This window comes from Acanthopagrus latus, chromosome 22, assembly GCF_904848185.1.
Source record: "Acanthopagrus latus isolate v.2019 chromosome 22, fAcaLat1.1, whole genome shotgun sequence".
Taxonomy (NCBI): Eukaryota; Metazoa; Chordata; class Actinopteri; order Spariformes; family Sparidae; genus Acanthopagrus; species Acanthopagrus latus.
The window spans coordinates 15215456-15234438 of NC_051060.1; the positions used below are offsets into that span (position 1 = coordinate 15215456).

General features: G+C 41.3%; 1 protein-coding gene across 4 annotated transcripts in view; it reads left to right on the plus strand.

Moving 5' to 3' along the window:
* The first annotated feature begins 436 nt into the window (after positions 1-436).
* Positions 437-18983, plus strand: part of adgb (androglobin) — a 44376-nt gene continuing 25829 nt past the window's right edge. For 2 of the 4 annotated variants that reach the window (XM_037086454.1, XM_037086455.1), the window contains exons 1-16: positions 437-601; positions 1073-1232; positions 1437-1529; positions 3539-3610; positions 3883-4059; positions 6611-6750; positions 7920-8006; positions 9684-9856; positions 11685-11761; positions 13080-13254; positions 13674-13767; positions 14219-14372; positions 16872-16917; positions 17841-17952; positions 18186-18249; positions 18343-18450. In XM_037086454.1, coding sequence (XP_036942349.1) covers positions 531-601; positions 1073-1232; positions 1437-1529; positions 3539-3610; positions 3883-4059; positions 6611-6750; positions 7920-8006; positions 9684-9856; positions 11685-11761; positions 13080-13254; positions 13674-13767; positions 14219-14372; positions 16872-16917; positions 17841-17952; positions 18186-18249; positions 18343-18450 — 1803 coding nt within the window. In that variant the 5' untranslated portion in view covers positions 437-530. The remainder of the gene's footprint in view (positions 602-1072; positions 1233-1436; positions 1530-3538; positions 3611-3882; positions 4060-6610; positions 6751-7919; positions 8007-9683; positions 9857-11684; positions 11762-13079; positions 13255-13673; positions 13768-14218; positions 14373-16871; positions 16918-17840; positions 17953-18185; positions 18250-18342; positions 18451-18983) is intronic. The other 2 variants (XM_037086456.1, XM_037086457.1) reach the window with 1 other exon arrangement.

Below are 18983 nucleotides of genomic sequence, written 5' to 3' on the forward strand. Positions count from 1 at the left end.
TTTTTTCCCCTTGGTGGTGACAGAATCCTGTGATTCCATATGAGCTATGACGTCACATGATGATGGTTTCTGAGATAGTACAATGCAATCCAACACCATGGCCTGGAGGCAAAATGCATTCTTTATGATGCCATTACTCTTAGGGAAATGTATTGATTAAACCATTACACATGAGGCTTCACAGTATATGCTGCAGTGGTATTGGAATACTGTCTTTTAAAAGGTTTAATATTGTTTATATATTATTTTTTATTAGTTTATTTTTTTATTAATATTATTATTTTGTCAGTTTATATATTAGATGTTCAATTTATGATATTTACCTTTTCTAGCTCTGGAGTAATTTACAGTAAGCAGCTGTTAAAGAAAAATCTGCCCGTCCTACACGATGGCAACATGTGACGCAACAGCCCCAGACCCCGCCCACGGCAGAGCTCCGTTACTTAGCAACGCATCAACTTTTCAAGAGCAGTGACAACCAAACAAACGCGCCTGTCACCTGTCTGTTAGCTCTGTTGTTTATAACACCAATGTCAAAGACCCAAGCAAAGAAAAAGGAGTCCTCCTCCAGTAAAGTCTCTTTATCCGACCGACAGACAGAGTGAGTTTTGTCAACGCTGGCAATTAGCGTCAATTAAGGTCAGCTGCCGTTAGCATTAACGTTAACGCTAGCTAGCTAACGCTTAGCTACGTATCTATCTATCTATCTATCTATCTATCTATCTATCTATCTATCTATCTATCTATCTATCTATCTATCTATCTATCTATCTATCTATCTATCTATCTTATTGATAAGAAAAAACTTAGACCTGTCTGTCTTTTGTCTGTTTCTGTAAGTCAAAAATCTGTACATCACATATGGCCATGTCTGTAAAAGTCCCAGTCTGTGATCATCATAGACAGCCAGCTTTATGGGCTCATATCACTTCCACTGTGAGAGTGTAAACAGGGATTTGGTGGGTTTACTCTAGACTGAATCTCTGGTACTGAGCTGGCTAATTCTGCTGCTAAATATTGACAGGAGGGAAGAACAAATGAAGTGAATAGCTACGTGTCCTCATCGTTTCAGAGCGGCGTCCCTCGTAGCCGCTTCCTCTGAGAGCCTAGGAGGTGCTTGGAGATGCAGGTTCTCCATTTGGCCCGAGTGGAATGATGCAGACGTCAACAAGGAGAAATGGGACTCAAGCAAAGGAGCTGATGAAGGAAAAACGAACAAGAATGACAAAAGTGTAAATGATGAAAACAGACGATTAAAACTCAAATAGATGATTAATTTATTTTCTATCAACAGTATGTACTGTACATTGTATTGCAAAATGCATAATTTGCTTGAAATTCCCTTTACATCTGAGAATAGTTTTGACATTATGTTGATTGTTTTTGTTCATTGTGCTTCTGGACTAAACATTTGCCATGTTTGCTTTTGTCTGCAGACATTTTTTGAAGATCCTGAGGGGAAAATTTCCCTGCCTCCATCTTTGAAAGTGCACTCCTGGAAGCGTCCTACAGAGTTTATTGTCAACAAGGTAATGCTTCAGTTTAAAATAAATATATTCAGTATACCATTTGTAATGGGATAGTTCACACCAAATGCCTACTGATGACAGTTATTCCATTACACTGTGGTGACAAATGTCACTGTTATATGAACCGTTATATATACCTTACTATAATATTAATGATAATATATACAAAATTACAAACTTTTTAATTTAAATACCTAACTTTATGAAGCCCCCTTGCTAGTCTCTGTGCCCAAATGATTTATAATGAAGTAAAGAAACAAGCAAATAAATAGGAACTGGCAAACTGAAATTTATGCAGTTGTGTCATAAACCAAGCGGTCATATAAATATACAAATCAGGCAGAAAATAGCAACAGCAGGTATGTTAAGAAAAAAAGATGCGTAAAAGACAAGAATAAAATGATAAAAGGAAGAATAATAGTTAATGATGATATTGATTAAATTAATGGTTGTTTACATAAATTACCTCATACATCATGATGATGAAGGTTCTCAGTGTTGATGAAGGTTATCCAATAAATCTCTTTCAGCTTTGGGAACAAAATTGATATATTTGCACCTTGCAGTTAACATGCAAATGCATGTCAAGAATTACAAAACTAAACAGGAGCCAGTATATGTGTCCAGCAGGTATACACATATAAGTGACACAATTGTATGAATGTGCTTTTTTATATTATATATTATTTTTATCATTATCTTATGTAAAAATACACATTAGCTGCTTCAAATGGGTTTTTGGATCACTGTTTAGAAACAGTGACCGATGTAAAGACAGTATTGCTTCCTGTTGCCTTTGGTTGATAGACCACATGGACTTGCATTGACTAAACAATTAGTCTTGTAATCACAAAAAGGAAGTTGGCAGGTTAATTAAGTAACTGTTGGCTGCAGCCATTACATGTATTAACAAAGCTTATTTCTTTGCCACACAGTGTGAAATGTAGTTAAGGAAATCTGCTCTCTAGTCGCCCCCAATGAAGTTTTAATTGCATCACTCCACTTTTCTGCTACCCTCTCTCAGTGCGCTATTGAGCAATTACTGGAAGCCTCCTGCTTTTTGAATTAGTCCTTGCCAGGTCACAAGCTGCCTTTTCACTCAAGATGTCAAAAGCGTTTCATTAATTTCATGAGATGAACGCGGGCTAATCACAAAAGCAATCAGCCGTGCGGATTCAGGCAATGGATCTACTGTGTATACTCGCTCTTCATCAAGTTCTATACCAGTCTGTATTTCCAAAGTTGATGTCATTGATGGAAATCATTCAGTTTGGTCCTCAGTACGAGTTGCTATGATCATGGGAGAAAACACAACCTCCTTTGACCTCACAGCAGATCCATCTCACCCCCATCTGACCCATTAATTCATACTTAATTAGTAACGTGGTAGAGTCTATTAACTTGATAGTGAAATATTCATACACAGACACAGTCCTGGGAGTATCATGGATAGGTTAGACCTCTGTAGGCCCTGGGATGATTTGGGAAACATTCAATAGGTCACATATTCATGTCAGTTTTAAAGAGGTGAAGGCAGACAGCAGTATTCTAAAGCTGGTAGAAAGTTTTGTCTGTGAGTCATCTGGCTGTGATGGTGCTCAGATTCTCACCGTGACATAAGTCATCGGTTTGTGGACTACCATTTAAAGCCTTGAGTTTGGCATGAAACCCGGAGTGACCCTATTTGGACAAGAAAGTGGAGCAGCAGACTGTACACATTGCTCCACTTCCATCATGATTGACGGTTGTCATGGTAGCAACTTATGAATTAAAAGGAAGCCACACCCTCAAGCATACCCCCCTACTTCATGGTAAATTCGGCCATAATCGTGCTGTATTGACAAAAACTTGAAAATAGTGATTGAGGCCATAAATGTAATAGGCTATTGTTCACTGAGGAAATAAATCTAGTCTTGTTTTCTCATAAGCTTCCATAGAATTGGACTGTGTATTTGTTATACTGTTGTTGTTTTGTGTCCATAATAGAAAAATGATGTGCTTTATTTTAGGAGCTCTCGGTTGTTGCAAATCAAACGACCTTTGACCTGATCTCCCCCAATGACCATCTGATTCGCAGTGAGGTTAGTTTTAAACTGTTGTGTTCTCCTTCTTCGTTGTGGATCACGCTCACTTTCCACTAACTGGTATTGATCAGCACTTTGCTTGTGTGATTCAGATGTCAGACAGGGTGACATTTGACTGACAGAAATTAATTAGTCTGGGGCAACGCAATGCCCCATTGACTTAGTCAGTGATCTATGAGACCATTGATAATTCAGCCAGTAGATTTAAATATTGGTGGGTAGTTGTTAGGTTCTTGTTTACATTTCTCTCCTTTCTTTCTTCCATCAAGCTGATGAGGTGGATCATCAGCGAGATCTATATTGTTTGGACGCTGCAGAATCGCACACCTACAAAACGAGACAGGTGGAGACCTTGGGAGCACATCTACTCACTATGCAAGGTGGCGAAAGGTCATGTGCCCCTCTACAACAGCTATGGGAAATATGTGGTCAGACTCTTCTGGATGGTGAGTGTGATGCGCACATGTGTAGAGGAACACTCGAGGTTGGCGAAGATTGCGATGCATTGTTCAGCAGAGCCTGCAGGATGCTGAAGATGAGAGGGGAATGGGGATGGAATGAGGGTTGGAGGGGGGAAGGGATGAGAAAGTCTTATCCACTCAGGGCTCAAATCAATCAGTCTCACTGCTGTGCCAAAAGTGGCTGTGCTTCATACGCTGCCTGATGAATAGATACAGCTTAACAGGAGTCAGCTGCTTCACAGTGAGCAAGGCTCAAGTCGGATATCTTAGCATTGTAAGATCGTGAGAGCAGACACAACCCTGGGCGGGCTTTATGCACTGCATTATCGTGTGTGTGAGGATTTTAGATATTTTTGCCACGAAATAAAGAACCAGAATGCGGCTCAAAAGCTGCTGGCCTGTGAATTGCAGCATGTGCGTTGCTTGCCACAGATCCCTGAGTAGCGGACACTGCATCATTGTGTCATTTTCAGGAAGGGGAAATTCTCCCAGCACAACAATTTGGGTCAGCGAGAGAGTGAAAAAGACAGAGCTAAAAGTGATGGCGTTCTGTAACACTGTGACTCTTGCCTTGACAAACAGGCATGACACGGTTGTAGGCAGCAGTCCCCGTGCCAACCATAGCACGCTAACAGATGGTTGTTGAGATGGCATTAAGCGCCCAACCCCCCTCCTTCCCATTTCTCGCCTGTTTCTGCTCAAAGGCTACACCTTTTCTCCCCTGCTTATATGATTCTTTTATTGTTCCACAGCAATCTTTCTCCCGACCTCTTCCTCCTTCACACCGCTGTGACTATCAATCCCATTCTCATTTTCTCACCCTGCTTTTTTACTGCCCTGCAACACCTTTTCTCGCTCTCTCCTCTAACTTGCCATTGTGTGCTGTATTTACCCCATCTGCAAACACACTGAGCTCCTCCTCTGGGTGGTAAATTGACTAGAAAGTGGAAGAGTGGAGCAAGCAGGAAAGAGGAAATACTTGCCCTCACACTGTATACTGTAGGCTCGCATCGCTCGTGCACACTGCTCTGAGAGGCACAGCTGTGAATGATCGTTCAGATTATCACCTGCTTGTGCTGCTTCTTCTTACAAGCGGTGTGAAACTCCCCCAGACGTCCAATAGGCAGACCACACCGCAGGCAGCATGTAATAAGCTCTGACACCAAACATGATGCTGAGATGAAGGCACACGGTAGCTAACTTGAGAAGAGGTGTCGTACCAGAGATTTGTTTTTTGTTTACCACTTTTGATGCTTGTTGTAAGGATTTGTGTTACACCTGAGGAGAAATCCATTAGTCAATGTGGTAAATGTGTTCAGGGTAAGAAATTCTGTTTGTTACAAATCGATCTACCAAAAGCTAGAATTGTACCGTTTTGAAGGCTGCCCAGTGCACTTGTACGGATGTAATCAGACATTACTAGTCAGCCGGCAGCCCACGAGATGATGCATCAATTAGACGATGGTAATGAGTGCGGATGAAACTGCTGATAGCTCATCAACTGATGACAGTGCCCCTTTACTGCTCTTGGTGAAGGCGATGCTCCACTCTGCTCCGAGAGGCTCAGAGTTGCAGGTGTGAATATAAAGCAGCTTAAATATGAATCTGTGGATGCATACGGAAACAAAAAGAAAATTCCAGATTGAGGATTTTACGGATATGATGTCAAAGGATGAGATTTTTGACTCTTTTCTTTTCTGTGTGTCATCCTTAACACCACGTGTGCCATTGTTGGAAAACAATCTCAAACAAAAACAAACAAACAATAGAGATTGCCTTTATTTTGTTTATCTTAAGTGGTTATTAAGAGAAGATCATCATATTTGGCTGTCAATAATTCACTGTCACTAACAGTAAATCAAGTAACTTTATTTTACATTGAAGAGTTTGGCATTTTGGGAAAGCATTCATTCGCTTTCTGTCAGAGTTGCATTTCTTGCAAGACAAGCAGGAAGTTTCTGGTCCCAACCAAGAAATAGTCCAGCCGATAATCACCTGTAAAACTGTAATTTGATATTCCTACACTGGTTTATGTGAGAACATTACAAATGAGACATACAGGCGTTTATTAGTGAGCTTTAGAGGCTTTACAGGTTCTGGGAAGAGCCAGTCTAGCTGTGTTTTCTGTGTTTATGCTAATCTAAGTAAGCCCACTGCTGGCTATAGCTTCATATTTAGTGTACTGAAAGTACATAAAAACAGGAAACAGTTATCTATCTCTAATCAAATTGTAGTTGTTTATGTATAAAGAGGATGTACACTTACACTAAGTTTCAGTTTTGTTGCAGTTTAACTCCTTCGAACACACAAGCTGCAGTCTCTGAATTTTCCTGAAAAATACTTATCTACAACTACAACAGGATGAGAGTGGTGTCGATCTTCTCATCTAAGTACTTCACAAAATATGAAACTTTTCTTCAAAGGTTTACATAAATTTCTATAGTTTTACTGAAAATGGAAAACTAATATAAAGAGATGTCTTACTGATTGCTGCACCATGTCTTCCCTCACTGGGTTTTTCCTTTTTTGCTCCTAGGGTTGTTGGAGGAAGATAACAGTCGATGATTCGATGCCATTTGACGAAGACAACAACATGCTTCTCCCTGCCTCCACCTGTCAATCAGAGCTGTGGCCAGTGTTGTTGTCTAAGGCTCTCATTAAAGTGGCCAACACAAAGTGAGTTGGTGTTCATTGCAGCGGAAACTCTCTGAGCATCTCAGTGCTGCCCCAAGGAGTTGGGAAACAGTTGTTATAATCTGAAATTAAGAGGGCTTAAGAACAGACTTAACCTTATATATACCCTCGTATATACCCACCATACTGCCTGACACTAATACGACCACTGTAACACCGCACACTATGCTACTTACCCCATAATCACACTGTGAACTAACCCTGCTTAAGTAAAGCAGTATACGGGGTGGTACTATTGTCTAATTTCAAGTGCAGTTCAGTACATTTACAGCAATTCATAAGTAACACACAATGTCATCACATCCTTTGACCCTGCTGTGTCAATAGAGCTTTATTTTATGCTTTACTTTTAAAAGTTACAAAAGGGACATAGTAAGGTGTACATACACAGTTTGAAAAGCTCACACACCTGCAGAGCCCCACAGAATGCTGACTAAGCCAGACCTTCACTTGACCCGAGTCTCTGCCTTGGGCTGTGCTGTATTTGGTGACGGACAGGCAACATGTGCGTCTGTGATGGGGCAACATGGCGTGTGTAAAGGTGGCAGGTTCGAGTGTCCACAGAAGGTCGAGATATAAATGTTTCATCCAAGACAGGAAACAGAAGAGCCTCTCTCCTCGTGAATCATTCACGAGCCATAGTGAAAGTTATTCGGACTGAACTAGTACCAGCCTTTGCCCAGGTTTCTGTTTGGTCTCCATAGAAAAAGTCTTTTTGATTAAAAATGCTAAAGACTCCTTCACTTCTATGCTGTATAGCTTTTTTTTCAGTGGTTACAGATGGTTTCGCAAAGTTGTATTGATTTCACTTCGTTGAGTATCATGACTGGACTGGACAGGTTGGCGAAAGAATCCCAGAAGGACCAATTAGAGCTGATGCAGCCATCTGTTTCAACTGAACATCGTGTATGAAGGATACATTCGCTCTCTCACACACACTTCTCAAAATCAGATTTAAAAGTACAAAAAATGAGATTTTAACTAGTTGTCTCAATTTGATATTGATGTCTGTATACATCTAAGCAAACAACACCATACGCAAGAAGATTGGCTATTTCTCCATATTTACCCTTGTTATTCTTAAGTTGATTCCACATATAGAAACCACGAACTAAGAAGTTCAATTGTCTTTATGTGTGTTTGCTTCTCAGTGTGAAGTCTGAGGTCTGTGGGGAGATGGGCGAGTTCACCTTTATCCACACCCTTACTGGCTGGACCCCAGAAATCATACCTATGAAGTAAGATCCTCATTGATCTAAGTACATCTGTCCCTTTACATCTCTTGTTGTAAATATTATATAATCCTGATTCCAATAACTTTGCCTGCTGTGTTAAACATCAATTCAACAGAGTGTGATAACATACAGTGCAGCATACTCAATTGAAAACAAAATAAAGACAAAATATTTACTGCTTAGCATTTTTTAGTATACTGTGGCAAAATCATGCAGAGAATTGCATCCATCCACAGCAGTATGGAAAGGCACACTTGATGAGAAAATGATTGAGGTCTACAATGGCCAAAAGATGAGATGTATAATTAAGCAGGATGTGAGGCAATGTGGAGTGGAGAATCTCAGCTCATCTATGACAGCAGTGTTTTGGTGTGAAGCCTATCTATAGCTGAGCATGATGGTGTTTGTATTTCACATTGATTTGTGCCACATGGATTTGCAGTCCCTCTGTGCACATACCAGCAGATACAAAGGATTTTGTATAACGGAAAATTTTATGGCTCAGACTTTTAAATTACTGCTTGCGTTCTACTTTACAGGAGTATTTTTTGTTTGTTTTCTTGTGCTAATGGAAGCTAGTTAGAATAAGCAGTATAGATATGTTCATTATTCTGACTGACACTTTCAATCAGCACAGAGTAGCTATTGTTGTAATCCAAAGCTCACAAATTAGAGGAACTTGGTTTGTGTGAAGTTCAGCGGCCCTCTCTGTGAGGTGGAGTGCTTGCTGTAGCTCGTGCTTTTTCTCAGCCAGCTGACAGCAAAGGGAGCTGGCACAAACCACAGTGCAGATTTGTTTGTGTTAGATTTTCACGTCCTCCTCGTATCAGAATGACGGGGAAAGTGGCCCTTTAAACAAACAGCGAAGTGATGTCCTTCAATTGAAATAACATGGCTCTCTGCTTTCCCTTATGAATCACATAAAAAATGATGCTCACTGATTCTGGTATGCTGCTTCTCACACAATGCTGTTCACTTAAGTGTACTGAGATAACACATAAATCTGGCATGGTAAAGAGGTTAGGGACCTGCTCCAGCTTCTTCCCTCGCTGGCTTCTTCAATATGTTCAGTCGTGCCTGGGAGGTTCAGGTTTCTTTAAAAAGGTCTCTGTTATTTTAATTAGCACCTTTAATGTTTTCATGCTGTTTCTTATATTTAATGCATTATGTAAAGCACTTTGAATTTCCAAATCACAGAGGCTGATGTAAGAAAACATTTGCTTGGTACAGACCTCAATAAATGTCACATCATCATGATTTGGGAGAATATTTTCAGTGATAATTGTTATGCAAAGGGTTATATACAACTAAAGTAGGCCTGCCTTGCCTTCAGTAAAAAATGTTGAAGTAGAGAGCAGATTGTATTATGTACTTTATTCTCAAGCGAGAGAGAAATGCTGATGTAAGAACTGCAGCACATTGTACTGCATGGAGAGGGACAGTACAGTAACGGGAATAGAAGCAGCAGTGGACTTGATGCGAACACAGAAACAGCTGGCTTCATCTGATATCAGTCACGGCATTGTCAGTGTTGTTAGCTCAACAATAGACATGAGGGCTTAACAAATTCCAGTCAAAACTGTTTTTAAAACTGGCTCAAATATTATTTTTTAAACTTAGAAAAATAAAGTGATCCCCTGTAGTTTATGACCAATCCTAATTTCTTTATCCTCCTCTTAGGTCTGCGTACCTGGAAAAAACCTGGGATTTCTTACAAGACACCATTCCCATATTTACACACCCTGACAAGGGTTTGCCAGAAGAAAAGCCCAAGACTGGAAATAGAGCTGACAGGAGAGGCTCCTGTTATAATGACAGAAAGAGTAAGCCGCCAGAGCCGGAGAAAAGTAAAGGTCTGAGTTGTGCTACAGACACACACACACACACACACACACACACACACACACACACACACACACACACACAGATATATGAGCACAGAAAGGTGCACGGCTATGTACACATTTGTAGCCACAAACATACATCTCAAATACACACTCTGCTTACACGTGTAATTGAGTGAGTCAGTTAAATCAATCATCCATTAGATTGTGTTCATTCAGTACTTAACTACAGCTTATCAATTTATCAGCAGGCTGTTTGAAAAATTGTGTTTTGTGTGTCTGTGTTTATGTGCAGCAATATAGTATATATTATTGTGTGTGTGTGTGTGTGTGTGTGTGTGTGTGTGTGTGTGTGTGTGTGTGTGTGCGCGCGAATGCACAGAGTGAGTAAATCTCTATTCCCCTGCCTCTGCTGCATCCATAATTCAACCAGTATGGAACATGACAATGAATATTTCATTGTCCTTGCAGGAACTTGTACTTATCAATGATTCCATTCTCTTATGGCACTACTTACCCTCATACCTTTGCAACATTCGCAATGTTGCTTGTTGATTTACTAAAAAAACTCCATGCCTGCGGTCACTCTTGTGCCGCCCTGAATACCTCCATTTCGGTCTGCCAGCGTCCTGCTACGTCTTTTCCTGTTTCCTGCATCATTTCCTGTTTTCCCATGCTCATGTATAATGGAGCTCAGGGAGGGTTAATGCGCGTTTGGTGGACCATAAATAAACCAGCAGAGGGAGCAGTGGCAGGGTGAATTATTTGGTGTTCCCGCAGGGCAGAAGAGCCTCCATAGTCAAGTGAAGGCAGGTTTGAAACATGTCCTCACAAAAGAGCATGCGGCTCAGAGTTGTTTTGGGTCATTTAGGTAGAGGGATACGGTAAAGGTTTTATTAAGGTATAGGAATCAATTAAAAGATATGGCATTGTGAGTAGGGATTTTAAAACAGAGAAAAAGGTCCTCCTCATCCTCCGCATGTCAGTCATACAAGGCATTGTGCTGAATTTATGTTCTACAAACACAGTGTTCTTGAATTGTAATATGTAAAGATTGTCACAAAAAAACATCACAACATCTTGTTCTAATTGGCCAGCAGCATTATGAATTGAATGCCTTCTCTCTGGCTCTCATATTTGCCCACCTGCTCTCTCTGACAGAAATCTGTCCCTTGGTCTTCTCCAACAGTCCTACTTGTTTACAGTCAATAAATTGTTTTTGTATTCACATAATGGGATGACATACATGCGCACAGGGAAACGCATCGCATGGTGCTCATATACACACATGCAAACCTCAAATAAAACCTACACATTCATTTCTCTCTCACGGTTGTGGAGCTCACTGTCATATCCCATTGAAATGCATAAATTGAAATGCATAAATGTGTGTTCAGTGAACGAGCATCTTATCTGTTCAATTCTTAATGTGTAGCCTTTATATTAGCCGAGCGGTGCTCACTTCTCTTTTCGCCTTGGTCCTTCATATTGATTTTCCGTGTCTCCTGGCTCATGTGCCCCTTATACGATATACTCTAAGATGCACCATAGGGAGCAGGGCCGTCCATAGATAACCTAGATACTCTCTTGTTGCCTTATTTATACCCGTGGAGGCCAGTAGTGCTTTCACAACTCAGGGGTTTCATTTCACATTGATTTGGACTTTCATCAGCTGTACTTTTCTTTTATAGCTTGTACTAAATCGGTTATTTCAGTGTCTCTTTATAGCAATAAAGTGTGAGGTGTACAATGTCAGTCACTCTGTCAAAGTATATATTTTTGTGTGCTTATGTGTGTTTACCCATACTTATGTTGTCTCTTTTTGTGTGTTTCTCAGGTACTCCTGAGGTAGTGGTATGTGCCAGCTACTGCGCTTTCCAGCCCCATACCGATTCCTTTAGGTTTGGACAAATGGTACGGCTTATTTTGATTCCTCCCCTCTTGCTGGCTGTGCCCACAATTGCTCATTCAAAGCATGTTTTGTACTTTACTCACGCCAAAAATTAGTTTTGCACTTTCTGTAGATTGGAGTCAGACCTTCAATGCAGATTTGAAAGCATACAGTATAGAGATGCAAATGCAAACTAGCCTGGATTCAATTAGGTTAGAATGTCTTTCTGAGCAAGATGTGGACAGGAAGTGTAAACTCAGATGTTAGAGTTGTATCCTTGACTATGTTTGCATGCACACTAATATTCAAACATTATTCCAAATAAGACAGGATACCGAATTTGACACGGGTTATTTGAACAGTAAGTTATATTTAAATATTCCAAATTAGGCCTTATTTTGAATGTAACCTTTCCCAGTTAAGATGTGTGATGCATCAGTATTATTCAGGTATTAGGAGTGGAGATGCAGTTTTCTTGTCAGATTCTATTCAGGATCATTTACCAAACGTGTTAAGAAATTAGATTTAGATGGAGTATTCGGTGGCCCAAAATGTGGCGTAGTGCATCGAAATGAAAAAAGTTAGACGCACCATTGACACCATTATTCACAGTGAGTCTGAACAACTGGTAAGTGGCTCCAACCATTCCACGTTTCCCTTTTTGTAAGTGATGAATTATATTTTAGTTGGAGAATGGACAGCTGTATGTAAACTGGAAAATTCGAAGAATAGTTGTTGTCATTAGCCATGTCAACATTTTAGCAGAAATATTGTCTTTTTAAGAATAAGGAAAAAAAACCCCAAAACAGTCGTAATATTTTACGCATTTTAACTTTGTGACTGACCTTTGTATCTTGCTAATTCCTATATCCAAATGAATATAAAGTGAATTATTTATAAATGATTAAATTATATTTAATTACCCCACAAATAGTAATGATTTTAACTGTCATAATGTGACAACAATGTTGTTTAAAATGTATGCTGCTTTAGCAGTGATGACGACTGCCTCAGTCACCAGTGACTGGTGGAGATGAAACATAACAGTGCTTGTGACCTGGGGGCATGGTGTGTTCTATTTGGCTGCTTCACCTCAACAGGCTTCACTTGTTTAATTATTTATACCCGTGCTAAGCCTAATTAGTGGACGGTATCCAAGACTTTCCTCTTTTGGAGGTGTTAAATCACCTCTACATTCTTTGGTGTCCTTTTGAGAGTTTGACTTGATTCATTTGTAGACTTGGTTAAAGGTGACAGCAATTCTCAGCGTGGGAGAATTTTTTTTTAACTGCACTTCTAGATATTAATGCATGTGTGTTTATTTCTGTTCATTTGTTGCAGGCTGATTCCTCAAAGTTTCTGCGTCAGTACGGTCTGTCCTTGCTGTACAGCCACATTGTCCTGCTGACCAGAACACGGGCGTGCCTGTTGGAGGCACCGCCTAAACCTCCACCTGTGCCCCGATGGAAACTCATCCGCCCGCGCAAGACGATTGAGGTCACCGCTGAGCCACGCAGTGAGTGAGAAAAAGGAAAAGAGGCAGAAAATAATTTTAAAAATAAATTTAAGTCAGGAAATAAAGGTGGTGAAGGGGAAACCAGGAGGAGGATGCAGGGGAGGATATCAAACGAGTAGAAAAGCACAAATGATGTGATGGAGTGTAGGTGAATATCATAAATAAATATGAGTAGAAAGGAAAGCGAGTGCTAATGCAGGAGATTTAGAACCTACAGTACAGAGGGCACACAGTGCCGCATGCTAAAATGAAAAAAAGCTACAATATTTCTGTAATGAAAATAGCTGCTGGCTCAGGCATATCTGACATCAGCTGATCTCCGAGTGAACACAAAATGCAGTATAAAGAGTCAGAGTGTGAAAAGCAGTGCTGGCATGATGGTTGAGATATTTTTTTTTCCCCTTTTTTCTTTTTCGCAGAGCTTCCTTTGTCAAAACCAGAGCAGTTCATTGAGGTTGCCAGCCCTTTTCTCTCCTACCATGTCAAGAGTGCCATTTGCCCGATCCTGGAGCTGTGCGTACACCGAAACAATCTTAGAATTTGAAAGGAGATGAGTCTTTTCCGTCCTTGTGTTCCTCTGCTCATTGTACCAGTCTAAGAATATTTCACTGTGCTATAGCTAAACTGCACTCTGACCTCACTCTGCAGGAAGGAAAGCAAGAGAACAGCTTCCATTTTGGGATCTAAAACAGGCATTAACATGATCACATAACATGATAATGCATAATGATTTACACACTCACCTTTACACACACACACACAAACACACACACTTGACTTCCATGCTCCCACATAGGCAGCATTACAGCAGCCTCTGGTGTCATTTAATGTCTGTAATGTGACATCTGTGAGTCATTTGTATGCTCATGGTGTATTACTTCTGAATGTGTTACCAGTTTTGCAACCATGATTATGATGTATGTCCCTTTAACATGGAGCATGAACATGCATCTTTGTATGTCAGAGAGGCCAAGCAGAGTGCTCAGAAGAAGCGTTCCCACAGATCCCCCCTGGTGTCCATTGTGGAGAGGGAGAATGCCGAAGGCCGAGAAGGCTTTGAGTCTGATGCATCTGAATGCACCACTAGTTCACCAAATGGCACAACAGACAACATAGAGGTACATACAGTGACTCTCTGCAGAGGCACAAGTTGATGTATGTTAAATATTGATTGATATATTAATTACGGTTTTCTGGAGGCATTCATTTAATTAGCTATGAGGTTTGGTAAAGCCTTGATGATAGGAGCTATCCACAAAATGTTGTTGCCTCTTTTTTTGTTATTCCCTCTCTCACCCCTCTATTTACCCTGTAAGTATGCAGTTGAAGGCTCATCAGAATAGCTCTGTGTGTCAGTGACAACAAGGCTGCCATCCCCCAGTCTCAAAGTCACTTCTGTTGTCTCCCAGCCAGGCCACTACTGACCAGGGGCACATCTGCACTAAAGAGAGAACCAGCAAGGGAAGGGAGATGAGGCGGGGGGGCTTAAAGCAGCAGCAGAGAAACACAGACAGACAGAAAGACAGACGGATGCAGAGAGGAGGACAGAAGCAAAGATAGAGAGGGTGGGCAAGTGAGCAGAATAAGGAAGGAGAGGGCCTGCAAAATGAAAGGCGAGCCGTTGGACGGAGGGAGATGAAAGTGTTGCAGGAAATGGAGGGAGATGAGAAAAGAATCTCTGGTGTATGGTGGTGGTGAACGGGGCGCGTGGGTTTCATACAGGGAGAGGTCGTGTACTGCACTGATGAAAAAAGCAGTGCAATTAGACGATGAGCCATCAGTGTCTGTGTCTCCTGGGGGGTTCATTATTACACTTCACTCCTAGCGTACAGAGAAAAAATAGAGTTCATATTAATCGCCCTCTTGTGTAACTGTGACCAGTTATAGAGCGGTTAGGCTAGGGCAGTATGGACACGCTAATTTGATGTGTCGTTTGACGTGTGCGCACGCACACACTCATGCGGATTGGTTTTGTGTATTTGTCATATGTGTGCCACATTTTTTCTGGGCGTGCATTCACGCCTTTCACAAGCATGTGGTAAGTTACGTGCTGTACATCAAGTGAGAAGTGGTTATTACTGTTTTGACCTGTCCCACTGATTCTTGTCAGCCCTAGCCAACAGTATGAACCTCTTTTCCCAGCTGCTAGAATAGAAGAAGGTGCCCTCACATGATGCCTCTAATACCCTTAGTGGCCTACTCACTCAACTTGAGTGTGGGCTAAAGAATTAGATCCTGGTGGAACTGGGCTGTTTTAACATCTAATATGCCTGGAATGTGGTTAATCACTAAGTCACCGAAGCCCTGACATGGTTGCAGTTCTGTGTGAGGGAACTATGCTTCCAAAGACCGGCTCTTAGATCAATAGATTTCCTTGTGCCTGATAATTGTGAACAGCCTCACAGAGGCTTTTTTCATGTTTTTTTCATGTATGAATTTGGGAGACACTTCAGGGGGAATTCTGGAAGGAGTCTCTCGGAGAGCAAAGACTTCAGTCTGGCTGTGTGAAATAAAGCCCCATGAAGTGTGGGATTAAAGAAATGCGCCCCTCTTCCATCCATCAACCAACGACTGTGATTCGATCAGAGAAAATCAAGCTTTCCCCCCTGAAAGCAGCAGCTTAAAATCCCAGGAGCCCTGTGTGTACGGTCTATCAGTCTCACTGTCCTTTTATTATACACAGGTAAGTAAGTAAGTAAGCTATCTAATAAAATGTCATGCTGTGGGTGGACATGGCACCTCACGCCTTAGAGCTAGAGTTTTGCCCCGCTCCTGTGGAAACACACTCATTTGCATTTTTTTGTTGCTGTATCGGTGGAGAGGAGATCAAGTGTGCCTCCCGATCACAATGCCTTTATCCGTCTGTCTGGGTCTCTCTGGGTACTTATTCAAATGTTCAAATATTCAAAGTGGTGACTCACACACACACACACACACACACACACACACACACACACACACACACACACACACACACACACACACACACACACACACTCACTCTGACTCATTAGAGAGTCTTGGCTGGGGTTGCTTTGAAGTTACACAACACAAAGCCATAATTCTTATTCAGAGCTGGGTAAACTGTTGAGCATCCACCAGTTCGAATGGAGGGGCCAGGAGGGAAGGAAACTTAGTCTAGTTGATACAGGTGTTCTCCTCCGTGTACTTGAACCTAGCTTTGTTGTCAAAGCAGACAGAGCACATCATCTACTATCTTGCTCAGACAGAATAGTATTTGATGTTAGAAGGATTTGGTAATGACTCATTAGCTATATTTCTTGATTGTGTCGGGCAAGACAAGCATTAAATTAGCTGTTGAGTAATTCCCCTTCAAGAGGAATAACATGCTAAACAACGTGATAATGCCTCATCTGTCACTGACAGTCGCAGTAAATTAGAGCTGGTATTCCCTGGTGGTGTTTTTAGCAGAAGAGGAGCAGCCCCCTGTCACATTAAACCGTGTCTTGTGTCCTGTGGTGTTCAGTGAGAGCGGCGCAACACCACAGCTGGCATGGAATCACTAGAGGGTGGAGGCGTGTCTCTCTGGTAGTGTTACTCTATCAGCAGCTCACTGTTCATGCCTCTCTCTCTTTTTTCACTCTCTGTCCCTTTAGGTTACTGCAGAGGACAGGAAGAAGGACGATGATGACATCTCCGATGGTAAAAGCTGTTCCTTTGCCATGCTGCCCCCTCTCCCCCGTTCATCTCAAAAATAACCTGCACTGTGCTCAAATATTAGGCTGCCAGAATGGGCAGAAACTTATTAATTTGGTTTTATTGGAAATGATGAATGTACTGAAGGTCGCTGTTATTGGTTTACTCGAACAGCATCTGTGCAGCAGTCGTCCAATTAATGTGATTAGAAATATTTGCATCGCTCGCCTCCACTCCATCCATGCTGCCGTCGGTTGGCCAAGACACTTTGAAGAAGATAGAACTGAAATTATGCTTTATGACAACCAGCCAATTCCCTGCCTTCTGTCTGCCCCCGTTTAGTTGCTTAGTAACACCTGCAGTTTGAGTTAGCGGACCACCATTGCTCAGCAGCAGAGACGCTGGCCCTCGCCGCCTCAGCTCTCTGATCAGACTTCTCGCTTTTAGAAGAGCTTGGGGGCAGAGCAACTCTATGCGTGTGTGTTTTGGGCGGAGATGGTGTCCGTCTGTGTGTCTGTTACTTTGCTCTGCATGCATTGAGATAGTGGGAGTCAGTGAGTGGGCGTATGGATGTGCATGTGTGCTTACACTATGCCATTATGTGGGAGTTTGGCCAATTTGGCTCACTGTGTTTCAGATAATGATTCGAGTCTAGGATAACTTGCTATGAGTCACAAGAGGAAAAGCATTTTTTTTTCTCGCAGAATTTTGAAATGGGAGATTTCACAGGCGATTCGATATCTGTTTGGTCGTTAGCGTGTTATGAAAAACCCTGTTCCACTTGGAAGATTGGGTAGATTTGTATTTGCAGTAATGAGTTTTGTTTTATGATCCATCCCTCAGCCAAATGGCTTTATACGGCAAATCTGCTAATGTTTTATAAATGAATTTATTATCACAATTTGTTTTAATATGAACCTTTCTTACAGATTGCCCTGAAACTGCTATGAAGGAGCCGTTAGCTGAAGAAGTCTCAGCTCCTGTCAGACCCATCCTTCAGGAGACCTGGGTGGATTTGGATGACTTTGCTAAATGCTTTCAGTGAGACACACACACACACACACACACACACACACACACACACACACGCACACACACACACACACACACACAGTCACAAATACTATACATACCTGTGCACTGCAAACATACTGTACCAGTTAATAGACATGAACAGCCTTGAAATAAGGATGTTGATGGGACTAAAAATGATGTGATCAAGATTAGAATTATTTTAATCTCAATAATAACTGGCATGTGTGTTTGTTTTCCAGGACTCTATTGGTGTTCCATAAACCACAGATTTACCCGCATAAATTCCAGAAATCTCATTTTAAGGTATGGTGTGTTCCATGAAAATAACCCAGTGATTCATTTGCACATGTTCCTTCTCAGTTCGATATACTGTAATTAATTTATTGATGTCTGCAGAGCACCATCCTGTCCAAAACTGCAACAGGCACTGGTGGCACCAGATCATCTACACACTCTCTTACCACAGGATCCCACCCTGTGACTTCTGCTGTTGCAAGCCCTGAAGTAAACACACACACACGCATGCACATCAAGGATCATCAAATTGACACGTGGGATTAATGATGAATAATGATAAGTTAAAGGTAGAGCTCTCTTATAAAGAATCAAAAGTTATGTTGACAATATTTGATACTACAGGTCAGATTTACAGGGGCAGCAAAAAAATTGTAGTCATTTGGATAAAGAAGTCAGATCAAAATGATCCTTTTTCAGTCTTTCTGTGAGCAACCATGATGTAATTTTATGATGAACAACAGGAGTCTGCTACAAGCAGGGCCATTTGAAAGGTGTTGGTTACCTCACTGAGAAGTTGTAGTTGTGCAGCATGTCACCTGCAGCTCTTCACCTAATAGCTGATCTAACTTTTTCCTTTACTTCCTGCGATAATCACTGATGTTTACAAATGAATTTCAACTTGTGCTTTGCCAGGGAACTGCTTAAAATGTGAAGCTGCAGCCGTAGGAAATGTTCAGTCTGCATTAACATTAACCCTAATCCCTTTTACCCCAAAAATCATTCGTAATACTGCAGATGTA